General features: G+C 46.1%; 1 protein-coding gene across 5 annotated transcripts in view; it reads left to right on the top strand.

Moving 5' to 3' along the window:
• Positions 1-20,033, top strand: part of MYH11 (myosin heavy chain 11) — a 126,399-nt gene that overhangs the window by 22,427 nt on the left and 83,939 nt on the right. For all 5 annotated transcript variants that reach the window (XM_061208073.1, XM_061208072.1, XM_061208076.1 and 2 more), the window contains exon 3: positions 2,609-2,765. In XM_061208073.1, coding sequence (XP_061064056.1) covers positions 2,609-2,765 — 157 coding nt within the window. The remainder of the gene's footprint in view (positions 1-2,608; positions 2,766-20,033) is intronic.

Genomic DNA, 20,033 nt, shown 5'->3' with positions numbered 1-20,033 from the left:
CATGGAGGCCCCAAGCTGGGGACCAGAACACAGATGAACAAGACACACAGGCCCTGCCCTGGAACAGCTTTGCCACCTGTTCAAGGAATGTCTATTGAGCACCTACTATGTGTGGCCCAGTGCAAGGCCCCGGGTCACAGAGACGAAGGCAGCACTGCCCCTGCTCCAGGGAAGCTTTGTAATTAACTGACCCCTCAGGCATTCATTTAGCAGGCATTTAGTGAGCACCCACTGTATACCTGAGCTGGTTAGCACCTTATCTGTTAAGTCTCAGTGCAGGGAGTACCTCCCCACTGAAGTTTCTCTGAGTACCCCCCATGTGGGTTAGGGCCCTCTCTCCCTTGCTCCCATAATACGCTGGGCTCCATCCTTGTTCTTATGATGTTATTTTTGAACGTCCTTGTCTCCCTTTTGATCTGGGGGCTTTTTGAGGGCAGGAATGATCATTGATTTATTTGTCTCCAGCATCTAACACAGACCTCGTATACAGTAGGTGCTCAATAAGTGGCTGATGGATGTTTCGATAAGCCTTATGTTGACCTCATTCTTGCCCTTTTTGGGGAGTGGTGAGAACCTGGGGGATTACTCCCTCCCTCCCCCACCAGTCCTGTACCTTTTCAGGAACATCATTCTCCCTCCGCCCAGGCCCAACTCTCATCACCATTGTCCCTTAGCAAATGGTGCCCTGGAGGGAGGCTCCCACTCTTCAACCAGTTGCCAGCATGACTGAAAGCCGTTTGTGGGCAGGACCTTGTGTGTTTTGTCTTCCAGTATAACCCCAGAGCCTTGCACAGTGTCTAGGGCACACACAGAATGAATGAATGAATGAGTAAATGAATGAACAAATGATCTATTGTTTCTGTAGGACAGGGATAGGTCCACAGCCTTATGGACAGTGTCCACTCCTCGGAGTGGGCCAAGTTGGAGCTCAGTGCTGCCAGGGTCTTGCTGGGTGACTTTGGTCAAGTGAAAGTGACTTTGGTCACTGCTCTGAGTGAAACCCAGTGATGGAATATCTGCTTCTCCTCCTTTAGTCACTTCTTGGGGGAGTTGGAGGGAAGACATGCTTCCTGGCCATCAGAGCCTTGGGCAGCACTGACGTTTTTGTTTGGAAAAGCAGTTCCTGTGTGACAGGTTGGTGCCTCCCTCCTGGGCTGTGACCTCAGCCCATGGGAGAGGCCAGCGTACAGTAAGGAACAGTAAGAACCAGGACAGTGCCTCCCCCAGGCACAGCACGGCAGGGTGTGCGAGCATCTTCATGCCCTTCCCCTGTTCTGATCATTTTCACATGCTGCTCTGCGCTTGGTAGGGCAGGACAATTTTTTTTTTTTTTACATCTTTATTGGAGTATAATTGCTTTACAATGGTGTGTTAGTTTCTGCTTTATAACAAAGTGAATCAGCTATACATATACATATAGGACAATTTTTTAAGATTAATTAATTTATTTTTTTGGCTGCGCCATGTGGCTTGCGGGATCTTAGTTGCCCAGCCAGGGATTGAACCCGGGCCCCGAGCAGTGGAAGCCCCGAGTCCTAACCACTGGACTGCCAGGGAATTCCTGACTTTTTTTTTAATGGTGATAAAATCCATATAATACGGATTCACCATACTAATCAGTTTAAAGGAAACAATTCAGTGGCAGTGATACACTCACTCACAGTGTAGTGCTACTATCACCCCTGTCTGGTTCCAGAACATTTTTATAACCCCCCAAAGAAACCCATTCCAGCTAGCAGTCACTCCAATTCCCCCGTCTCTGCAGTCCCTGGAAACCAGAGACCTGCTTTCTGTCTCTGTGGATTTGCCTGTTCTGGACATTTCATATAAATGGAACCATGTGATACGTGACCTTCTGTGTCTGACTTCTTTCATTCAGTGTAATGTTTCCAAGGTTCATCTGTGTTGTAACGTGTCAGGACCATTCCTATTTAAGGGCAGCTGTGTTCATCCCCATGTTACAGACAAGGGAGTGTGTGCTTTGTTTATGGTCGAGAGTATGAGCTCTGGGGTTAGCAGTTGCAATTTTAGTTCCGAATTCCCCAGCAGCTGTGTGACCTGGTGACAACCTCACTGGGCCTCAGTTTCCTCATCTGTCAAATGGGCAGCAGGGGAATCATAGTATCCCTGTCACAGGGTGGATGTGAGGATTAAAGAAGAAGACGGCTGTGAAGTGCTTAGCTCAGTGGCCGGCGCATAGTAGATGCTCCAGAAGTGGTAGATGTTATTTAAGCCCGCGAGGCTCAAGGAGGTGAAGCAACAGTGGTGAGAGTGGAGCTGGGATCTGAACCCAGAACTTATAAACTATAACACAGGTGCCCTAGAAATCCAGTCTTGCCCCTTGCTCCTCTTCCCCTATATCCAGAGTCAATGATGCCAAGAGGTTCCCACTAGGACTCTGAGCCTCAGTTTCCCCATCTCTAAAATGAGACTCTGAGCGCATCTGTCTAAGGCTGCCACTGTGAGGATGAAGTGAGAAAATGCACACGGTGGTGCTCAGACAATGCAGGCCGTGGTGGGTGTTCTCATGGCCGGACCCCACAGGCTGCTTGTCCAAGCTCTCATCCCTGCTGGGTTCTGGAAATAAGATGGATTCTCTGTTTGGCAGACGTACTCGGGCCTCTTCTGTGTGGTGGTGAACCCCTACAAGCAGCTGCCCATCTACTCGGAGAAGATCATCGACATGTACAAGGGCAAGAAGCGGCACGAGATGCCCCCCCACATCTACGCAATCGCCGACACGGCCTACCGGAGCATGCTGCAAGGTGAGCCGCCTGTGGGTGCATGGAGCTCCTCCTCCAGGGAGCCCACCAGGGCTGCTTACAGTCACTCCCCAAGCCCCTCCTGTCCTGCCTGACTGTAGTTCTCTCCAAGAATGCGGAGTTTGGCAGGCAGCGCTGGGCCTCAGGAGGGCTGTGACTGAAAAAGGGAAAAAGCAAGCTGAACATCTGTGTTTGCGGTCTGTGAGGGCAAGGGAGGGCAGATAGCTTGGGCAAATATGGGCATGGGCCCGCTCTGGCTTCCGCTCCAGAGCTTGCTGTCCTCCCCGGGCTGCCCGAGGCCCTGGGCAGGCCAGCTGTCTGGAAAATGGTAGGATGCTCTCACCTGGGAAAGAAAGTGGGTGGGGAACAGCCCTGGGGCTGGGCCAACCAGATGTGGATTTGCAACCAGCTGTCACTCACACCCTGCGGGATCCTGTGCAAATGTCTTTTCATCTCCAGCCTCAGTTTCCTCATCTGTGAAAAGAGAGTGATAGGATCCATCTCTCAGCTTGTGGTGAAGATTGTAAAGCAGGCTTTTCCACACTGAAGACCTTTGCATATTACCTCCATGTTTATGTATTATTATTACTATCATTAATAACTTTCACTGAGGTAGAACATACATACAGTAGAATGCAAAAAGTGCACAAATTCAGTGTCCAGCCTAAAATTAATTTTTACATGTCTACAGTTGTATAATCACCACCCAGACCAAGATGGGAAATAGTTCCAGAAAGTTCCTCTTGCCTCTTCCCATAAATGGAATACCTCCTCGTATAAGTGGATCTGGTCTTGAGATACAGGAATTCTGCTCTCCTTACACTTGGGAAAGGGCAACAGAAAAGAGCTTTGGCAGTTTTAAAGCTGTGCACAATTGTTATGTGATTTTTAGGTGTGAATAGTCTAGAGGTTGTAAGCCGGCAGCTGGTAGGCTGGATCCAGCCCTCAGATAAGTTTGGTTTAGTCCACATGGAGTTTTAAGGATACCTAAATTTGTTGCCAACTTTTAAAAATTTGGAGATTGTACATAAAAAGCCAGATTTCTAGGTTGTTTTGACAGTATTGGAACGTCTGGCAACATGTGATCCCACCTGTCAGCTGCCCCTGTAGAGGGGGTATGAGTTCTCCAGTTCCCCAGTTCTCACCTGGCCTGATGCACTTGTTTGTGTTAACTGCCTGGCCCCTGTGTTTGACTTTGCAACCCCTAGAATATCTTCCTCCAAGAATGTTCTGAGTTGGGAATTGAAAGGAGCCCAGTTCTGGAAGCTCCTGAGGGCAGAGATCCAGGTGTGCCTAGAAGATATAGCCCCCCAAGGTAGAGGGGCTCAGGTATAAGTTCCCCAAGGGTTACTGACAGGGTTAGCCAAACCCCACAGGTGTGACTCAAGCTGGACCACTCCAGATGAGAGACTACCATTACCTCCAAAGGCCAGAATATGGAGCCTTGCAAAGAGGGTTGTGGAGATACAATCTCAGGTTGTAAAGTGATGACTCTTGGAGTTACGTATGTGTTTTTGTGAAAAAAAATCCTTTGTGGTCTCCCTTAATGGAAAAGTATAAAATGGTGGTTCACGCACCTCTTTGGGAAGCTGAACATCACAAAGTTACAGTGCTTGTATCATTTGGGGTGCTTTTGCTTGCAAGAAACATAGCAACCAATTAAAGTGGCTTAAACAACAGAAATTTATTACCTCACATAGCAAATAGTCTGAAGGTTGATGATTTCAGGCTTAGCTAATTCAGCAGCTCAAAACTAGACTTTTTTGGGATTTTCTTGGCTACTTCCTCATGGTCACAAGATGGCAGCCATAGCTCCAGACATCACATCCTCATGTGATAACATCCAAAAGCATGAAGGACGTGTAGGGTTAGGTTTTTTTCTATGTCTCTTTTTTATCAGAGAGGAAAACCTTTTCCAGAAGCTTCTCAGCAGGCATCCCTTATGCCTGATTGGCTAAAACTTGGTCACATGCCAACCTCTAAACCAATCATTGGCAAAGAGGACTGGAACATTTATGATTGGTTTGGACTATTCCTGGTTCTTGCCTGGAGCTGAGGGAGCTCCCACTAAGCACATTTTATCTGAATACCAGAATGAAAGAAAATTTCGTTAGCAAAGAGGAAGGGGGGAGTGACAGTGAAGCACTGCCATAGTGCTCTTTAAATATATATGTGTAACTTTAAAAAAAAACTTGAATCTTATATATTGATTCTAGAAAAAGTAAAACATATATTTAAGCAAAAGAGAATATACCAGCACCCATAATTCTATCACCCAGAGATCACCACCATTAACATTTTGCTATGAAAACTTTCATACACTAACTGAGCTGGATGGCATGAAATGAAGGACGTTTTGACTATCTGAAAATAATTGGTTCCAGAAAAAAATCACTTAAAACAGGCACTGTAGATTAAGGGGGAAGGGGGCTTGACGGGCTTGGAAAATGACACTGCAAATTATGAACACAGGCTTAATTATTTTACATGTAATAGGAATTTGGTGGTAATTTCAACTAGATGCTAATTCTTAGATTGAGTATAAAATTAATTCATTTTTTTGCCTTAACTTTTTTTTGGACAGAACCATGTGAGAGCATAAGACACCATTCTTCATGTCATGCTTGATTTCTGCAGTGTAGGGTAAGAGGATAATTTTTGCAGACTTATTGGAGAGATCACCAGTTTTGCCAAGGGCTTTTACTTATTTGGTGTTTAGCACAGTGCCTCAAAGCCCCTGCTATGTTACCTTTCCTGATGACTCTCTGATATTTGGTTGTGAATTGATCTGACTTTCTGTGGCCTTTCAGAGGGCATGGACATGTGACATTGCACCTTCAGGGAAATCAACAGTTTTGCAGAGCTGCCACTTTGTTGTGTTTGTATCAAGACAATGGATGTTGACACCCAATAGTTGGCAAGGTGAAGCCTTTAAATCGGAGGGCAACAGTGATGCAGACCAGAGAAAGATGTTTCAGTGGGGTCTGATTTCCTAAATAGTCGTCTCATTGAAGAATATTTTTGTGTTGTGATAACTTTCATCTCCCTAGACAACTTCCCATCCATGGGGCAATGTTATACTCTATACCGGGACCTCTGGGGCTGATAACATTTCATTTCTTTTAGGCTCTATATTTTAACACAGAATTATATAGTGAAATATAAAATTACTTAGAAATTTTCAGGGTCTTCCCTGGTGGCGCAGTGGTTAAGAATCCGCCTGCCAATGCAGGGGACACAGGTTCATTCCCTGGTTCGGGAAGATCCCACATGCCACGGAGCAACTAAGCCCGTGCACCACAACTACTGAGCCTGCGCTCTAGAGCCTGCGAGCCACTACTGAGCCCTCGTGCCACAGCTACTGAAGCCCACGTGCCTAGAGCCCCTGCTCCGCAACAAGAGAAGCCACCGCAATGAGAAGCCCGCACACCACAATGAAGAGCAGCCCCCGCTTGCCGCAACTAGAGAAAGCCCGCACGCAGCAATGAAGACCCAACGCAGCCAAACATAAATTCATTAATTAATTATTCATTAATTCATTAATTCATTAATTCATTAATTAATTTTAAAAAATAAAATTACTTTGAAATTTCAAACCTCAAGAGAAAATGACAGCCATGAGCGCACAGAACCATAAAAGATAAGCTCTTTTTAGATTAAATGTTAATCAACAGCTGCTACGTATGTATTCCTTTTGGCCTTACCTGGTGCTTCCTGGCAAATTAGTGATGATAGACTCCAATGGAAAAAAATCCCTCCCCCCCCAAGAAAAAATCAAGGAGAAAAATATAGGCTTGGGAAAAATAATTTTTTTTCTCTAGAAAGTGGGAATTTGGTTTTTGTGAAGGAACATGTGGGCCCGGTTTGTGACTCTATTGGTGAATGTTGCTATCCCAGGCTGTATAGTCATTCGGCTGGAATCATGCTGAACTTTCCATCTTGGAGGCGTCAAGCTAGCAGCTGTGGCTTCCTCCTCAAGTCCTCTGTGGAACAGGATGGAGTGTGAAGAGGTGGGGTTGGGAAGGGGTGGAGAACACGTTCACTGAATACAGAATGAAATGTTTAAAATATGTGACGTAGACGCTTAAGTTCCCGAGGACCCCTAAACTCCATAAAACCCACAAACTCCATCCTTGTCTGCCTGCTCATCACTGAATCTCTGGCGTGTTTGCTGGTGCCTGGCGTGGAGTAGCTGCTCCATTAATATTTGTGATGAATGAAGGAAGAACTCTCAGAGTTGTTTAAAGAAAAGAACCAACCAGGGTCAGGATGGGGGTGGGGGGGGTTGTCCGAGAAGGGTGAGGAGTTACAAGCCTTGATGGCTTACTAAGAGGGGAAAGGGGAGCTGGGGTGGCGTTCTGGCTGAGAATAGTAACAGGGGAGTTGGGAATATGGGAGGGGATTTATAAGACATAATTCACTGACTACCCCCTCCCCAAAGGAAGCCAAGCCCCTGGGGAAGAAGAGGATGGGAGAAGTAGGCATTTAAAGATGCAGCTTATATATGTGTATGTGTACATGATGTCGTGTTTACTTTTTACATTTCCCAATTTTTTTCTTTTTTTTGGAGAGATGATAGATTCAAATTCAAAAGCTGAAAATTCTCACTTTCAACCCTTGTGCACTAGACACCTAATTTGCCTCCCCAGAGATAACCATGGTTTCTAGTTTATTAGATATTCTCCTAGAGATATTTTCTGCACATGTGTGCAGATACATATCTATTTCCCTCTCCCCAAGATTTCCCCACAAATAGTAACACTCCATATGCACCGTTCTATAGGCTGCTAGAGTATTACATGCCTAAAGGGATTCCTTGTTCCTTTTTTCCATTTTTAGTTTTTATTTTTAGTGAAGGTATATGTGAAGATGATTCAGAGTCAATTCCTCAAGGCTTATTAAGAAAAATAGCCCTCCTTTGTTGCTTCTCTAATTTCCCCTTCTCCAGGGGTAACCATTATCAACCCTTTAACTGATTTTTGGATAGTTACCTCTGTAATCACTAAAAAACTTGAGTATATTGCTCATATCTTAATTTTTCCCCTGTTTTAGTCAATAGCCTGTTGACTTTTCATCACGGAACGTGAGGATTTAGCTCAGTCACCCCTTTGCTTTGCGCCTCCTGTCTCCTCCCAGCACACATGCATGCGCGCCCCATCTCATAGAATCCCAACATAGTTTTGTATTAACTTTGATGAAAACTATATTCAGAGTTTACGTTATTATGACTGTGTAGATGCTATTCACAGCTGAGCTCTGCACTGTCTTGTGATTGCTTTTCTGGTACAATTATTCTTTTCCCTGGAGTTAGTAATTGCCTTTTTTCCCCCAACTTGATTATCTATGTACTTAATCACTAATTCTACCCCAAATTTTCCTTCAAAATATGTTAATCTCCTTTTAATATGTCTAGCTATGTGTTCAAGATCCTATTGATAGCTTCTCCATGAAGGTGATTGCTACTGGAGTCTTCTGACCTGTCCTGGCTACCCTCTATGACTGGTAGCTGACATTTGGGATCTTCTTTATCATTCTTGGAATACCCTTCAATGCTCTCATGGTGGATTCCTTGTTTCCTAGTTTCCAGGTCTTCTTCCTTGATTTACTCCCTGTTTAAATGGAACACTTTCCCTAGTAACTTCTCAAGAAAGGATGTATGTGAGGCAAATTGAGATCTTGCATATCTGAAAGTCTTGAAGCTTCTCTAATATTTAAGGGACAGTTTAGCTGGGTTTAAATTTTTAAGCAAGAAATAGTTTCCTTAATTTTTAAGACATTGCTTCATTAGCTTTGAGATTCAGTTTCATTTTTAAGGAGATAAAAGCCAATCTGATTCTTGATCCTTTATGTATGACCAGTTTTTTCTCCTTCTCTGGAAGCTTCTTTTTTTTTTTTTTTCTGACTCTTCTTTATCCCCCTGTTTATGATGGTGGAATCTGGCATGTGTCTGTTTTCACCTGTTGTGCTGGAGACTGAGTGGACCCTCATAATCTATAAACTCACATCCTTAAATTCTGGGAAATTTTTGTGAATTATGTCCTTAATGATTTCTTTCTCTTTGTATTCTCTCTCCTGTTTTTTTCTAGATGTTTTCTTATTTCCATAATGGAATTCCTAGATTGTTTTTATGATTTTCATCTCTTTCTCGTCTCATTTATTTTCTGGGCAGTTACCTCAACTTTATCTTATGAACCTTCCATTGAGTTTTCAATTACTGCTTTCATTTAAAAAAAAAAATTTCCAAGAGCTTTGTTTTGTTTCCCGAATGTTTCTTTCTTATAACATTCTTTTTTCATGTATGTCCCTTTTCTTGGAGGGTACTTTTCCACAAGTAGGTCTCTGTTTCCTCCAAGAGGCATATTTTCTTTTTTATTTGTTTTAATTTATGTTTGTCTTATTAGTGGCTTTCTTCAGATGCCCGGTGAATTATTGGCTGTCCATTCATCTGGGATGCTTTAATGCATGGGCACCAAAAAGTTGATGGCAGCTCCGTGCTTGCAGTAGGAGCTTTCTGATGATGAGCTTGGCTATGGGCTGGTGAAGCTGGGCTGCTCCATCGGGGCACTTCTGCTATATCTTTCAGTCTTTTTTCTTGGGCTGATGAGATTCTTCAGAGAAGACTTGTGCAATCTTCTGCCTGGAGGGGAAATATCTGTCTACCATCATTTTGAGGGTCTAGTTGAGAAGAGGCTGAGGGTTTCAAACTGTGGGATCAAACTTGCGTGTTATCCTCCTGCTGTCAGTATGGTCCCTGGTGTCCCCCAAGACAGAGACCCTCTATTTCTTCCTCTCCAGAGAATAAATCTGCCCCCCTTCTGTGGGTTGTGGGAAGGGCAGTCACTTGGCTGCAGGGGTGTAGAAGGTATCTGGAGTATCTAGCAGCTTCTCAAACAGACATTCAATCAGTCCTTGTGGAGTTTTTTTTCCTCTACCCCCTTCCCGAGGCCCCGGGGCTGCCAGTTACTGAGGTTTGGGGCTGGAGGCAGGGGGCTCTGCTTCTCCACTTTCCCCACCGCCAGCTTAGACTTCTCTCCTAGGACTGTCATCACTCATCCTGTTTGCTGGCTTCCCAGGTTGTGCTGCTGTTCTCTCCTCTCCTGTTCATTTGAACGGCTCATGTGTTTTTGAAAAACCCCTTTACTGTCACTTTAGTATGGTTTGGGGAGGAAGAAGCGCTAAATACCTGTGTTCAACCCACTATCTTTTTTTTTTTTTAGCATCTTTATTGGAGTATAATTGCTTTACAATGGTGTGTTAGTTTCTGCTGTATCACAGAGTGAATCAGCTATACATATACATATATCCCCATATCCCCTCCCTCTTGCATCTCCCTCCCACCCTCCCTATCCCACCCCTCTAGATGGTCACAAAGCACCGAGCTGATCTCCCTGTGCTATGCGGCTGCTTCCCACTAGCTATCTATTTTACATTTGGTAGTGTATGTATGTCCATGCCACTCTCTCACTTCATCCCAGCTTACCCTTCCCCCTCCCCGTGTCCTCAAGTCCATTCTCTACGTCTGCATCTTTATTCCTGTCCTGCCCCTAGGTTCTTCAGAACCATTTTTTTTGGATTCCATATACATGTGTTAGCATACGGTATTTGTTTTTCTCTTTCTGACTTACTTCACTCTGTATGACAGACTCTAGGTCCATCCACTTCACTACAAATAACTCAATTTCGTTTCTTTTTATGGCTGAGTAATAGTCCATTGTATATATGTGCCACATCTTCTTTATCCATTCATCTATCGATGGACACTTAGGTTGCTTCCATGTCCTGACTATTGTAAATAGTGCTGCAGTGAACATTGTGGTACATGACTCTTTTTGAATTATGGTTTTCTCAGGGTATATGCTCAGTACTGGGATTGCTGGGTCATAGGGTAGTTCTATTTTTAGTTTTTTAAGGAACCTCCATACAGTTCTCCATAGTGGCTGTATCAATTTACATTCCCATCAACAGTGCAAGAGGGTTCCCTTTTCTCCACACCCTCTCCAGCATTTATTGTTTGTAGATTTTGTGATGATGGTCATTCTGGCCGGTGTGAGGTGATACCTCATTGTAGTTTTGATTTGCATTTCTCTAATGATTAGTGATGTTGAGCATCCTTTCATGTGTTTGTTGGCAATCTGTATATCGTCTTTGGAGAAATGTCTATTTAGGTCTTCTGCCCATCTTTGGATTGGATTGTTTGTTTTTTTGATACTGAGCTGCATGAGCTGCTGGTATATTTTGGAGATTAATCCTTTGTCAGTTGCTTCGTTTGCAAATATTTTCTCCCATTCTGAGGGTTGTCTTTTCATCTTGTTTATGGTTTCCTTTGCTGTGCAAGAGCTTTTAAGTTTCATTAGGTCCCATTTGTTTATTTCTGTTTTTATTCCCTTTCTCTAGGAGGTGAGTCAAAAAGGATCTTGCTGTGATTTATGTCATAGAGTGTTCTGCCTATGTTTTCCTCTAAGAGTTTTATAGTGTCTGGCCTTACATTTAGGTCTTTAATCCATTTTTGGTTTATTTTTGTGTATGGTGTTAGGGAGTGTTCTAATTTCATTCTTTTACATGTAGCTGTCCAGTTTTCCCAGCACCTCTTATTGAAGAGGCTGTCTTTTCTCCATTGTATATTCTTGCCTCCTCTATCAAAGATAAGGTGACCATATGTGCGTGGGTTTATCTCTGGGCTTTCTATCCTGTTCCATTGATCTATATTTCTGTTTTTGTGCCAGTACCATACTGTCTTGATTACTGTAGTTTTGTAGTATATTCTGAAGTCAGGGAGCCTGATTCCTCCAGCTCCGTTTTCTTTCTCAAGGTAGCTTTGGCTATTCAGGGTCTTTTGTGTTTCCATACAAATTGTGCAATATTTTGTTCTAGTTCTGTGAAAAATGCCAGTGGTATTTTGATAGGGATTGCACTGAATCTGTAGATTGCTTTGGGTAGTATAGTCATTTTCACAATTCAACCCACTATCTTTTGATGGAAATTCTCTCACACCTTCTTTTCCAAAGAAGCAATAATGGTGATAGTGGATTTTTACTGTGTGCTTCCTATATGCACAGGGCTTTCCAGGAATAATCTCCATTCATCCTTCCCACAAACCCACAAGGCAGACAGGATCAGATTAGAACCTTTAAATTAAGCCCTGAAACTATTACGGTGCCCACACATGTAATCCAGAATAAAAACAACACTAAACTATAAAGTAATGAAAGCCAACAAAGTTTTAAATTTTCCCATGACATTTACTATGATAGTTTTTAAGACGTAGCAAATATTGACTCCTTTGAAATGTTCTTTATTTTTACCTCCCTCCCTTCCTTTGCTCGTGGACCTATGTTTACATGACTGGTCAGATAATCCAACCCTGGAGGCAGGTGCTATTTTTAGCCCCATTTTATTGCTGGGGAAACTGAGGTTCAGGGAGGTGAAGAACTTGACACATGAGTATCAGAGTGGATTTGAACTTGGTTTATCAGACTCCAAAGCCTGGGGCTTGCTGGACAAGTGGGTGATGCTGAGCTGCTGCACAGGCCCCTCCTGCCCCATGGAAGGCTGTTTGCTCCTGCAGGGCTGTCTCCTTACATCTCAGGGGGTTAGTGTTGAGGGCCCAGCACTTGGGAAGCTGACGTTAGTGACTTCAGCAAATTAGCATGATGAGTGTGGGGAAAGCATCACCAAAGCTTTCCCGACAAAATCCACTTTGGATCTCCCACCGCCCCTCTGTGCGTCCCTGGGGTGAGGGACGGTGTGACAGGCAGATGAGATTTCGTTCTGAGGATGAGAGGAACCGTCAGGATCTGTCACTGGAAGTGTTGTGTCCTCACCTAATTAGCACCAAATGGCCACTCTCAGGGGATTAAAAAAAAAAACAACAGCTACAGACCTTTATCAGCCCAGGCTCTTGGCTGAACCCTCTTCAGGCTGCGGAGAAGTCTGTGGGAGTGGAGTGATCCAAACTCCGCTGTCTGCTTTGCAAGTTCCCACACTCAGTCTGAACCCTCTGTCCATTGCCGGCAGGCGCTAGGGGGCTGGCTCGTGCTCCCCCAACTCCCAAGAGGCTCCCCTGTAAGCTCAGCAGAGACAGGAAGGGCAGCGATGCGCATTGGGCTCACTGCCCCATAGATCCTGCCTCCCTTGGCCCTTGCCGGTCCCCTGCAGGACAGCCTCCCCATTTGACGGACTGAAGAAACTGAGGCTCAGAGCACCGAATGGCTTGGCCCCCGAGCTGAGTGTCAAACCTGGCAACATCACCTTTGGCCACCCTGGAAACATTCTCTGACGCAGTATGGTAGATAGTGTAGTGCTGTTACCCCCATTTAACAGATGAGGAAACTGAGGCCCCAAAAGGCTAAGGGACTAGCTTAGGCCTTATAATTAGAAAGGGTTGAACTTGGCCTGATACCCTGTCCTCCTGGGACAGAATCACTGCCGTCTGTAACCACTTCACTGGCTCACTGTTGTAGAGGACAGAGAGGATGGAGTGGTAATGATAAAAAAGCTAATAGTAATAGCACTTATTATGCTTTTGAATGGGCTTGGGTATTTTTAAGCTCTTTGTGTGTCCAGTCTCATTTCATTTTCACATCCTTGGAATGTGTGGGTTTTTATCCCTTCCTGGTGAGGAAACTGATGCTCTGAGTTGCCTAAGAGGTGGAGCCGGGAAGTAATTCCAAGTCATTTTGCTCTTGAGACTGTGTTCCTGCGACACATCCCCAGGGAGGGGACCGGTTGCATGCTTCTCTGCCTCTTGGAGACTTTGCTGCAGCTCTCTGCTCAGCATCTGGCCTGGCGGTGTGAGGGATGCTGGTAGCTCCATCTGTCTGGCCCCGTCTGGTTGGCCCTCTGAGTTATCATGAGAAGATCACGTTCTTTGGCAGGAAATGAGGAAGAAGGATCATCTGATTCTGATGAGCATTTTGTGGACTGCCCATGGTGTCTCACACAGATGGGAAAGAGCTAAGGAGAATTAATTTTTTAAAATAAGCAGTAAATATTGAGTTGGAGAAGCAGATATGCTTAAGGGAGTGGATTTGGGAAGTTCTGGCTGACACTTGGTGATGGTGTGTTCCTCTTGGACTATGCATGCTCCAGCCTCCTGGCTCTGTGTCCTCCCAGCCTCAGAGAGAATCTAGCTCGCTGTTCCCTATTTTGTCCAAAAGTATTGATTGAGGCCTCACTGTGGGGAGGCTTGTGGTGGGGGACACAGTCTACTGAGGCGTGCAGATGTTGATCAAATCCAACCACAAGTACATGTGTTGTCGGGGAGGTCCAGGGAGCTGTGAGGTGGACCCTGGGACCTGTCCCAGGCTGGGAGGGCAGAGGAGGCCTCCTTACGAGGTGACATGTGGGCCTAAGGGAGCTGATGGGATACATGAGGCTGTGGGGCTGGAGCAGAGAGGAGGACACAGAAAGTGGAGGTGGGAGCTGCGGCCCAGGAGGCCACCGGGAGGATATCGGTCTTCGGGTACCCACGCCCCCTTAGCTGGCCAGTTCCGCTATTAAAGATGCCAGAGGTTCATGCGGGTCTGGAAGAGTCCTGCTGGGGTCCAGCACAAGCTCTCAGAGTACCTCTGCCCACCCAGAATCTCTTCCTCCCCACGCTGCTGTGGGGAGGAGGGTGGAGAGAGGAAAGCCTGGACTTACAGAGCGGAGGTTTAGGGAGTTGCTTTTGAGCTGGTTCAAATCCCAGCTCTGCCAAGGCGCCCACTTCTCTGTGCCTCAGTTTCCTCATTTGTCCCATGAGGAGACACCTATCCCGGTGGTTGTGAGGGTTGATTTGGACAGTGCCTGGGGAGTATGGCACCAGGCAGGCAAGTGCAGGGCCTGAGCTGTCACCTGGCTGGGCCCAGGGTGGAGGCCCAGCACCGACCTTGGGTCTGGAACCCTCCGCATCCACCTTTGTGGGTGGCATTAGGGAGGGAGCCACCTTTCTGCACTTGGTGGAGGCCAGGTCCTTCCCTGGTCGGGGAGAGCGGTGACCCTGCGGGGACCTGGGCTTGGCCACCTCCCTCTCCGTGGGTCCCACAGCAGCCTGGCGCGGGAGGGAGGAAGGGAAGCAGCCAGCCCGGGCTGCTCTCAGGCCCAGCTCGGTTTTCTCCTTTTATGGTCAGCCTGCAGGCCTCTGGCTCCCCAGCCAGAAACCACGAGCTGGTTTCAGGATCAGGCCGAAATAGCTGGTCTGTGGGGAGCTGGGCGTCTCCTGGGAGACTCAGGCCTGGTGCAGGGGAGGCAGCAGGGAGCCCTTTCTGTCCTTGGAAAGCTCCCCCGCACACCTGCTCATCCAAGGCCAGACCCCCAGGCCCGGGAGAAGGAGGGAAGACAGGCGCGTTTGGGGCTGGGGTGTGAGGTGAGGCAGACCCCAGGGCTCTGGGCCGGGCAGCTCAGCCAGGCGCAGGTGGTGCTGGGATGCGGGCTCCAGCCCTGCCATCTCTGCTCCTGTGCTGTGCTCTTTCCCATCTCTGACTTCCTGTGGCCCAGGCCCTCTGCTTGGGATGCGCTGCCTCCTTGGTGCCTTTTCCCCTGCGGATTCCTACACATCCTTCTCTGTGTGGCTCAGTTGTCCCCTCAGCAGCTAAGAGGTCCTGTCTGTCTCTCGGGGAGCGTTAAAACAGCCTTTCTGTAGCACTTCTGTCATATACCCATTGTGGCATTTGCCCACATCTTGCAGTCAGTTCTTTGCCCATCTGACCCCCGCACTGGATCATAAGCCTCTCAAAAGCAAAGACTAAGTAGGTCTTAGTAAACTTTGTGTTTCCAGTGCCTGACGCATAGTAGGGGCCCTGGACTTGTTTGCTGAGTGAATATGTGAATAAAGGAAGAAGCGCTGACTGTGGCTTCAATCTGAATTGCCTTTCTGAGAGAGAGAGAGAGAGAGAGAGAGAGAGAGAGAAAGAGAGAGAGAGAGAGATTGAGAGAGAGAAAAAATGATTGGTGGAGACTGATTCAAATCAACAAGCATTTCCTGAGTACCTACTGTGTGTCAAACATGGTCCCTGCCCTCCTGGATCAGGCACAGCCCTTGGCCCTCGGGAACTCATGGGCCAGTAGGAGAAGCATTAACGCAGTTTTGTCAAATAAGCAAATAAATAAATAAAAAATTTCAGGTGATGAAATTATAGAGTTATTTTTCCCCCCTAAGGAGAAGATAAAACAGGATGATGGGATCAAGAGAAACTGAGGGAGTGGCTCTGAATGCATGGTGGTCAGAGGTGGCTCCATCTGAGGATGTGATATTTGAACTTGGATATGAAAAGTGAGAAGGAGCTGGCCACATCAAGAACCAGGGAAGAGCTTTAGAGGCAGAAGGAGGAGGCAGTGCAAAGGCCCTGAGGCAGGAATGGGCACGATGTGCTAGGGAAGTGCCAAGAAGGCCGGTGTGGCTGGGATGTAAGTGGGGGAGGGAAGTAACCAGATGAGGTTGAGAAGCAACAGGAGCCTCCCCATAGACTATTATAAACCCATTTAATATCAGCAACAAAGATTGTATGACATGGTCAACGCTTATAGTCAAATGTTAAATGAAAAGGACTAGAAAATCATGCCATCGAATGGCATCAATTGTGTAAATCACTCTAAACTGCTATAAAAAATAATGAAAAGGAGATATATCCAAATATTAACCATCACAGGGTAGGGGGATTTTGTCTTTGCCAAACTTTCTGCAGTTGGTGTGTACTAATTTTGTAATCCAAATAAAAAATTAATAACTTATTTAAGAAAAAAAGCAGTTTTGTAACTGTTGAAAAATGAATAGATCTGTATGATGTTTAAGGAATCAGATCTCTTGATTTAGAGGTGGTGTAAAAGTAACATTGTTTTTTAAAAAACTTTTATTGTGGTGTAATTTATATACCATAAATCAATCCATCTTAAGTATGCAATTCACCAGTTATTGGTGAATTTACAAGGTTATGCAGCCATCACCACAATCTAAGTTTATCTTTCTATCATCCCAGAAAGAAATCTTGTGCCCACTTGTGGCCTCTTATAGTGACTCCCCCATTCCCACTCCCAGTTCCACCCCATCACTATCTACTTTCTGTCTCCATAGATTTACCTCTTCTGGATATTTAGTATAAATGGAGTGAATGATACAACATGTGGTATTTTGTGACTGACTTCTTTTACCTAGCATAATGTCTTCAAGGTTCGTCCATGTTGTAGCCTGTATCAGTGCTTCATTCCTTTTTATGGCTGAGTAATATTCTATTGTATAGATAGACCACATTTTGTTTATCCATTTACCAGTTGGACATTTGTATTGTTTCTACTCTTTGGTAAAGTAGCATAATTTTTACTAAGATGAAAAAGAAATATTCTGCCTGTCATATTAAGGGAAAATGGTCCATTACCATTCCAAATAATCCTTTTCTCCTAAAAAGTATTGAGGTGAAACAATGATCATGGTGAGGTTAAGTGCTACAGTGGAGGGAATCTTTGGACTATGGGAGCCAGGGTCACCACTAGACCAGGTGATACCTTTATAGAATTAGAAAAAGGTACCCTTTCTCAAGGCATCTTCCTTCCATCTGCTGAAAGATGGTTGTAATAAATATACAAACCTACAGTGACCAGTGTGAATGGTTCTCCCTTAGAGTTATGCAGTGTACAACTCATACCACTGTCCATGGCAGCCCTGGGGGGGATGTAGAGTAGAAAGGTCCCCAACTTAGCTCTACGGAGGTATGGAGTCAGAGAAAGTATCATAGAGGAGGTGACTCTCAGGGTGACATTTCAAGAATGGATTAGGGTATATACCCCAAAGAATTGAAAACAGGTGCTCAAAAACTTGTACTTGAATGTTCATAGCAGCACTGTTCACAATAGCCAAAAGCTAGAAACAACCCAAACACCCATCAATGGATGAGTGGAACCATAAACGTGGTCTATCTATACAGTATAGATAGATACTATCTATCTATAGTATCTGGAGTACTATTCAGCCGTAAAAAAGAATGAAGTTCTGATACATGTTACAACAGGGGTGAACCTCAAAAACATCATGCTAAGTGAAAGAAGCCAGACACAAAAGGCCACATATTATACAATTGTATTTGTGTGAAATGTCCACAATAGGCAAATCCATAGAGGCAGACAGCGGATTGGTGGTTGCCAGGGGTTATAGGGAGTGGGGGATGGAGAGTGACTGTTTAAGGATATGGGGTTTTATTTGGGACTGATAAAAATGTTTTGGAACTAGACAGAAGTGTGAGTTGCACGACATTGTGAACGTACTACATGCCACTGAATTGTTCACTTTTACATGGTTAAATTTATGCTGTGTGAATTTCACCTAAAAGGGAAAAAAAAGAGAAAAAGAGAATGGATTAGGCGGGTAGAAAAGTGATGAAGATGGTGCTCTGGACAGAAGAAACAGTGTGTGCAAAGCTTGAGGGGGAAACTGCTTCGCACATTCAGAGAACTCTGTTCTCTCGTGTCAGACACGATCTCAAGCTCAGGGAAGGAATCAGCTAGGAAGCCTGGGGAAGTTGGTCTCCTGGGCTCCGCATGGGTCAGCAAGCAGCACCCACGCTGAGCCCTCCTGCCCATAACCAACCAGGGCACAGTTAGCTTCCCACGCTCAGAGCCGGTGCGTTTCCGATGGGAATGTCCCAGGCCGGAGGTCCCCTGGCAGCGCCCAGCATGGATCCGCCCCGGCAGCTGCCCAGCCTTTCCCTGGAGCCCACTCCCTCTCCTGGGGACCTGGGAGGAGAGGCCTCAGGACGCGCATCTGACCCTATAATCTCTCGTCCTCTGGGTGTAGGTTTCCCAAGGCTGCTGGGAAAGACGGCCTGTCTCCCTGTAGCAGATGGATGGAGATAGCCCGTCCGTCTGTCCATCTCAAAATCACTCCTTAAAATAGTGCAGGCTCTGGGCCAGCCCCAGCGGGTTCTCTCTCTGCTTGGGTGCTGATCACAGGGTGCTGGTTCCTCCATGTCTTGCCTTTCTGCCCCTCCCTGAATCTGTTTTGAGTTGGTTTCCTAGTTTGCTCTGGTCCTCAGCAGACTTCTCCCTCCAGGTGGAAGTTGGAGGCACAGTCCAAGGAGCTGGCGGTTGTACCAGCACAGGATACCTCCCTCCACACATTTCTTGTGATGCTGACCTCTGTCTCTCTCCAGAGTGTACTGGGGAGATGAAAGTTTTACTGTTTTTATCTTGGAAGGAAATGCCACCAGCGCATGGCTGTGGGTTATCTGAGGAAGACAAAACAAAGCCGTGGCCTGGAAGCAAGGCCTCTGGGGTCATGCACCTCAGTTTGAGTCCCCGCCTGCCACTTCCTAGCTGTGTGACTGTGTTCATTATCTAGGGCTGCTGTACAAATGGCTGCAAACTTGGTGGCTTAAAACGACAGGAATTTGTTCTCTCATAGTTCTGGATGCCAGAGGTCTGAAATCAAGGTGTCATCAGGGTTGGTTCTTTCCAGAGGCTCTGAGGGAGAATCCAGTCCAGGCCCTTCTCCTCTTCTGGCTTCAGGCGGCTGCCAGGTCCTCGGCCTCCTCAGCTTGTAGCTGCATCCCTCCAACCTGCCTCCTCCTTCACGTGGCTTCTCTCTCTGCCTCTAATTCCCCTCTCCTTTCTCTTATAAATAAGGACACTGGTCATTGATTTAGGTCCCATCCTAAATCCAAGATGATCTCATCTGGAGGTCCTTAATTAATTACATCTGTAAGACCCCTATTCTAGATAAGGTCACCTTCTGAGTTTCCGAGTGGACATTTCTTTGGGGGCCACAGGTCAGCCCGCTGCAGTGACCTCGGGCAAGTTGCCTCACTCCACTGTACTGTCCTCATCTGTAAAGTGGCCGTGGTGCCAGTGCCCAGCTCAGGGGCTGCTGTGAGGGTGGAACGGGTCACCTTGCACAGAAGGAGCTCGGGGGGGCCCGCGGCACAGCGCATACTCTGGAGGTGGGCGCTGCTGGGGACGCTGCAGGCAGGCAGCTGTTTCTTTCCTCTCTTTCCTAAGTTTCATGGTCATAATGGGCTCCTTGAGAGCAATAAAGACTGTTTTTACATCACCCATTTTTGGTGAGATGAGCGAACGGTCATACATACTCATAGCATAACCACGAGCGGGACAGAAGGAGATGGAGTTGAAGGGAGGTCTCCCTCCCGTGCTGGTTCTCAGTCCCTCGGACCCTCTTCTCAGGGACAACCATCGTTGGCTGTGTCGGGTAGCTTCACGATATATCCAACATACACAAGTAATTGAAGATGTGTGTGTGTGTGTGTGTGTACACCTTAGGTATGTATATGTGTGTGTGAAAATATATCCCTC

The sequence above is a fragment of the Eubalaena glacialis genome, chromosome 13, assembly GCF_028564815.1.
Source record: "Eubalaena glacialis isolate mEubGla1 chromosome 13, mEubGla1.1.hap2.+ XY, whole genome shotgun sequence".
Lineage (NCBI taxonomy): Eukaryota > Metazoa > Chordata > Mammalia > Artiodactyla > Balaenidae > Eubalaena > Eubalaena glacialis.
The sequence above is the reverse complement of the archived record's forward strand: the minus strand, read 5'-3'. Positions and strand labels throughout refer to the sequence as shown.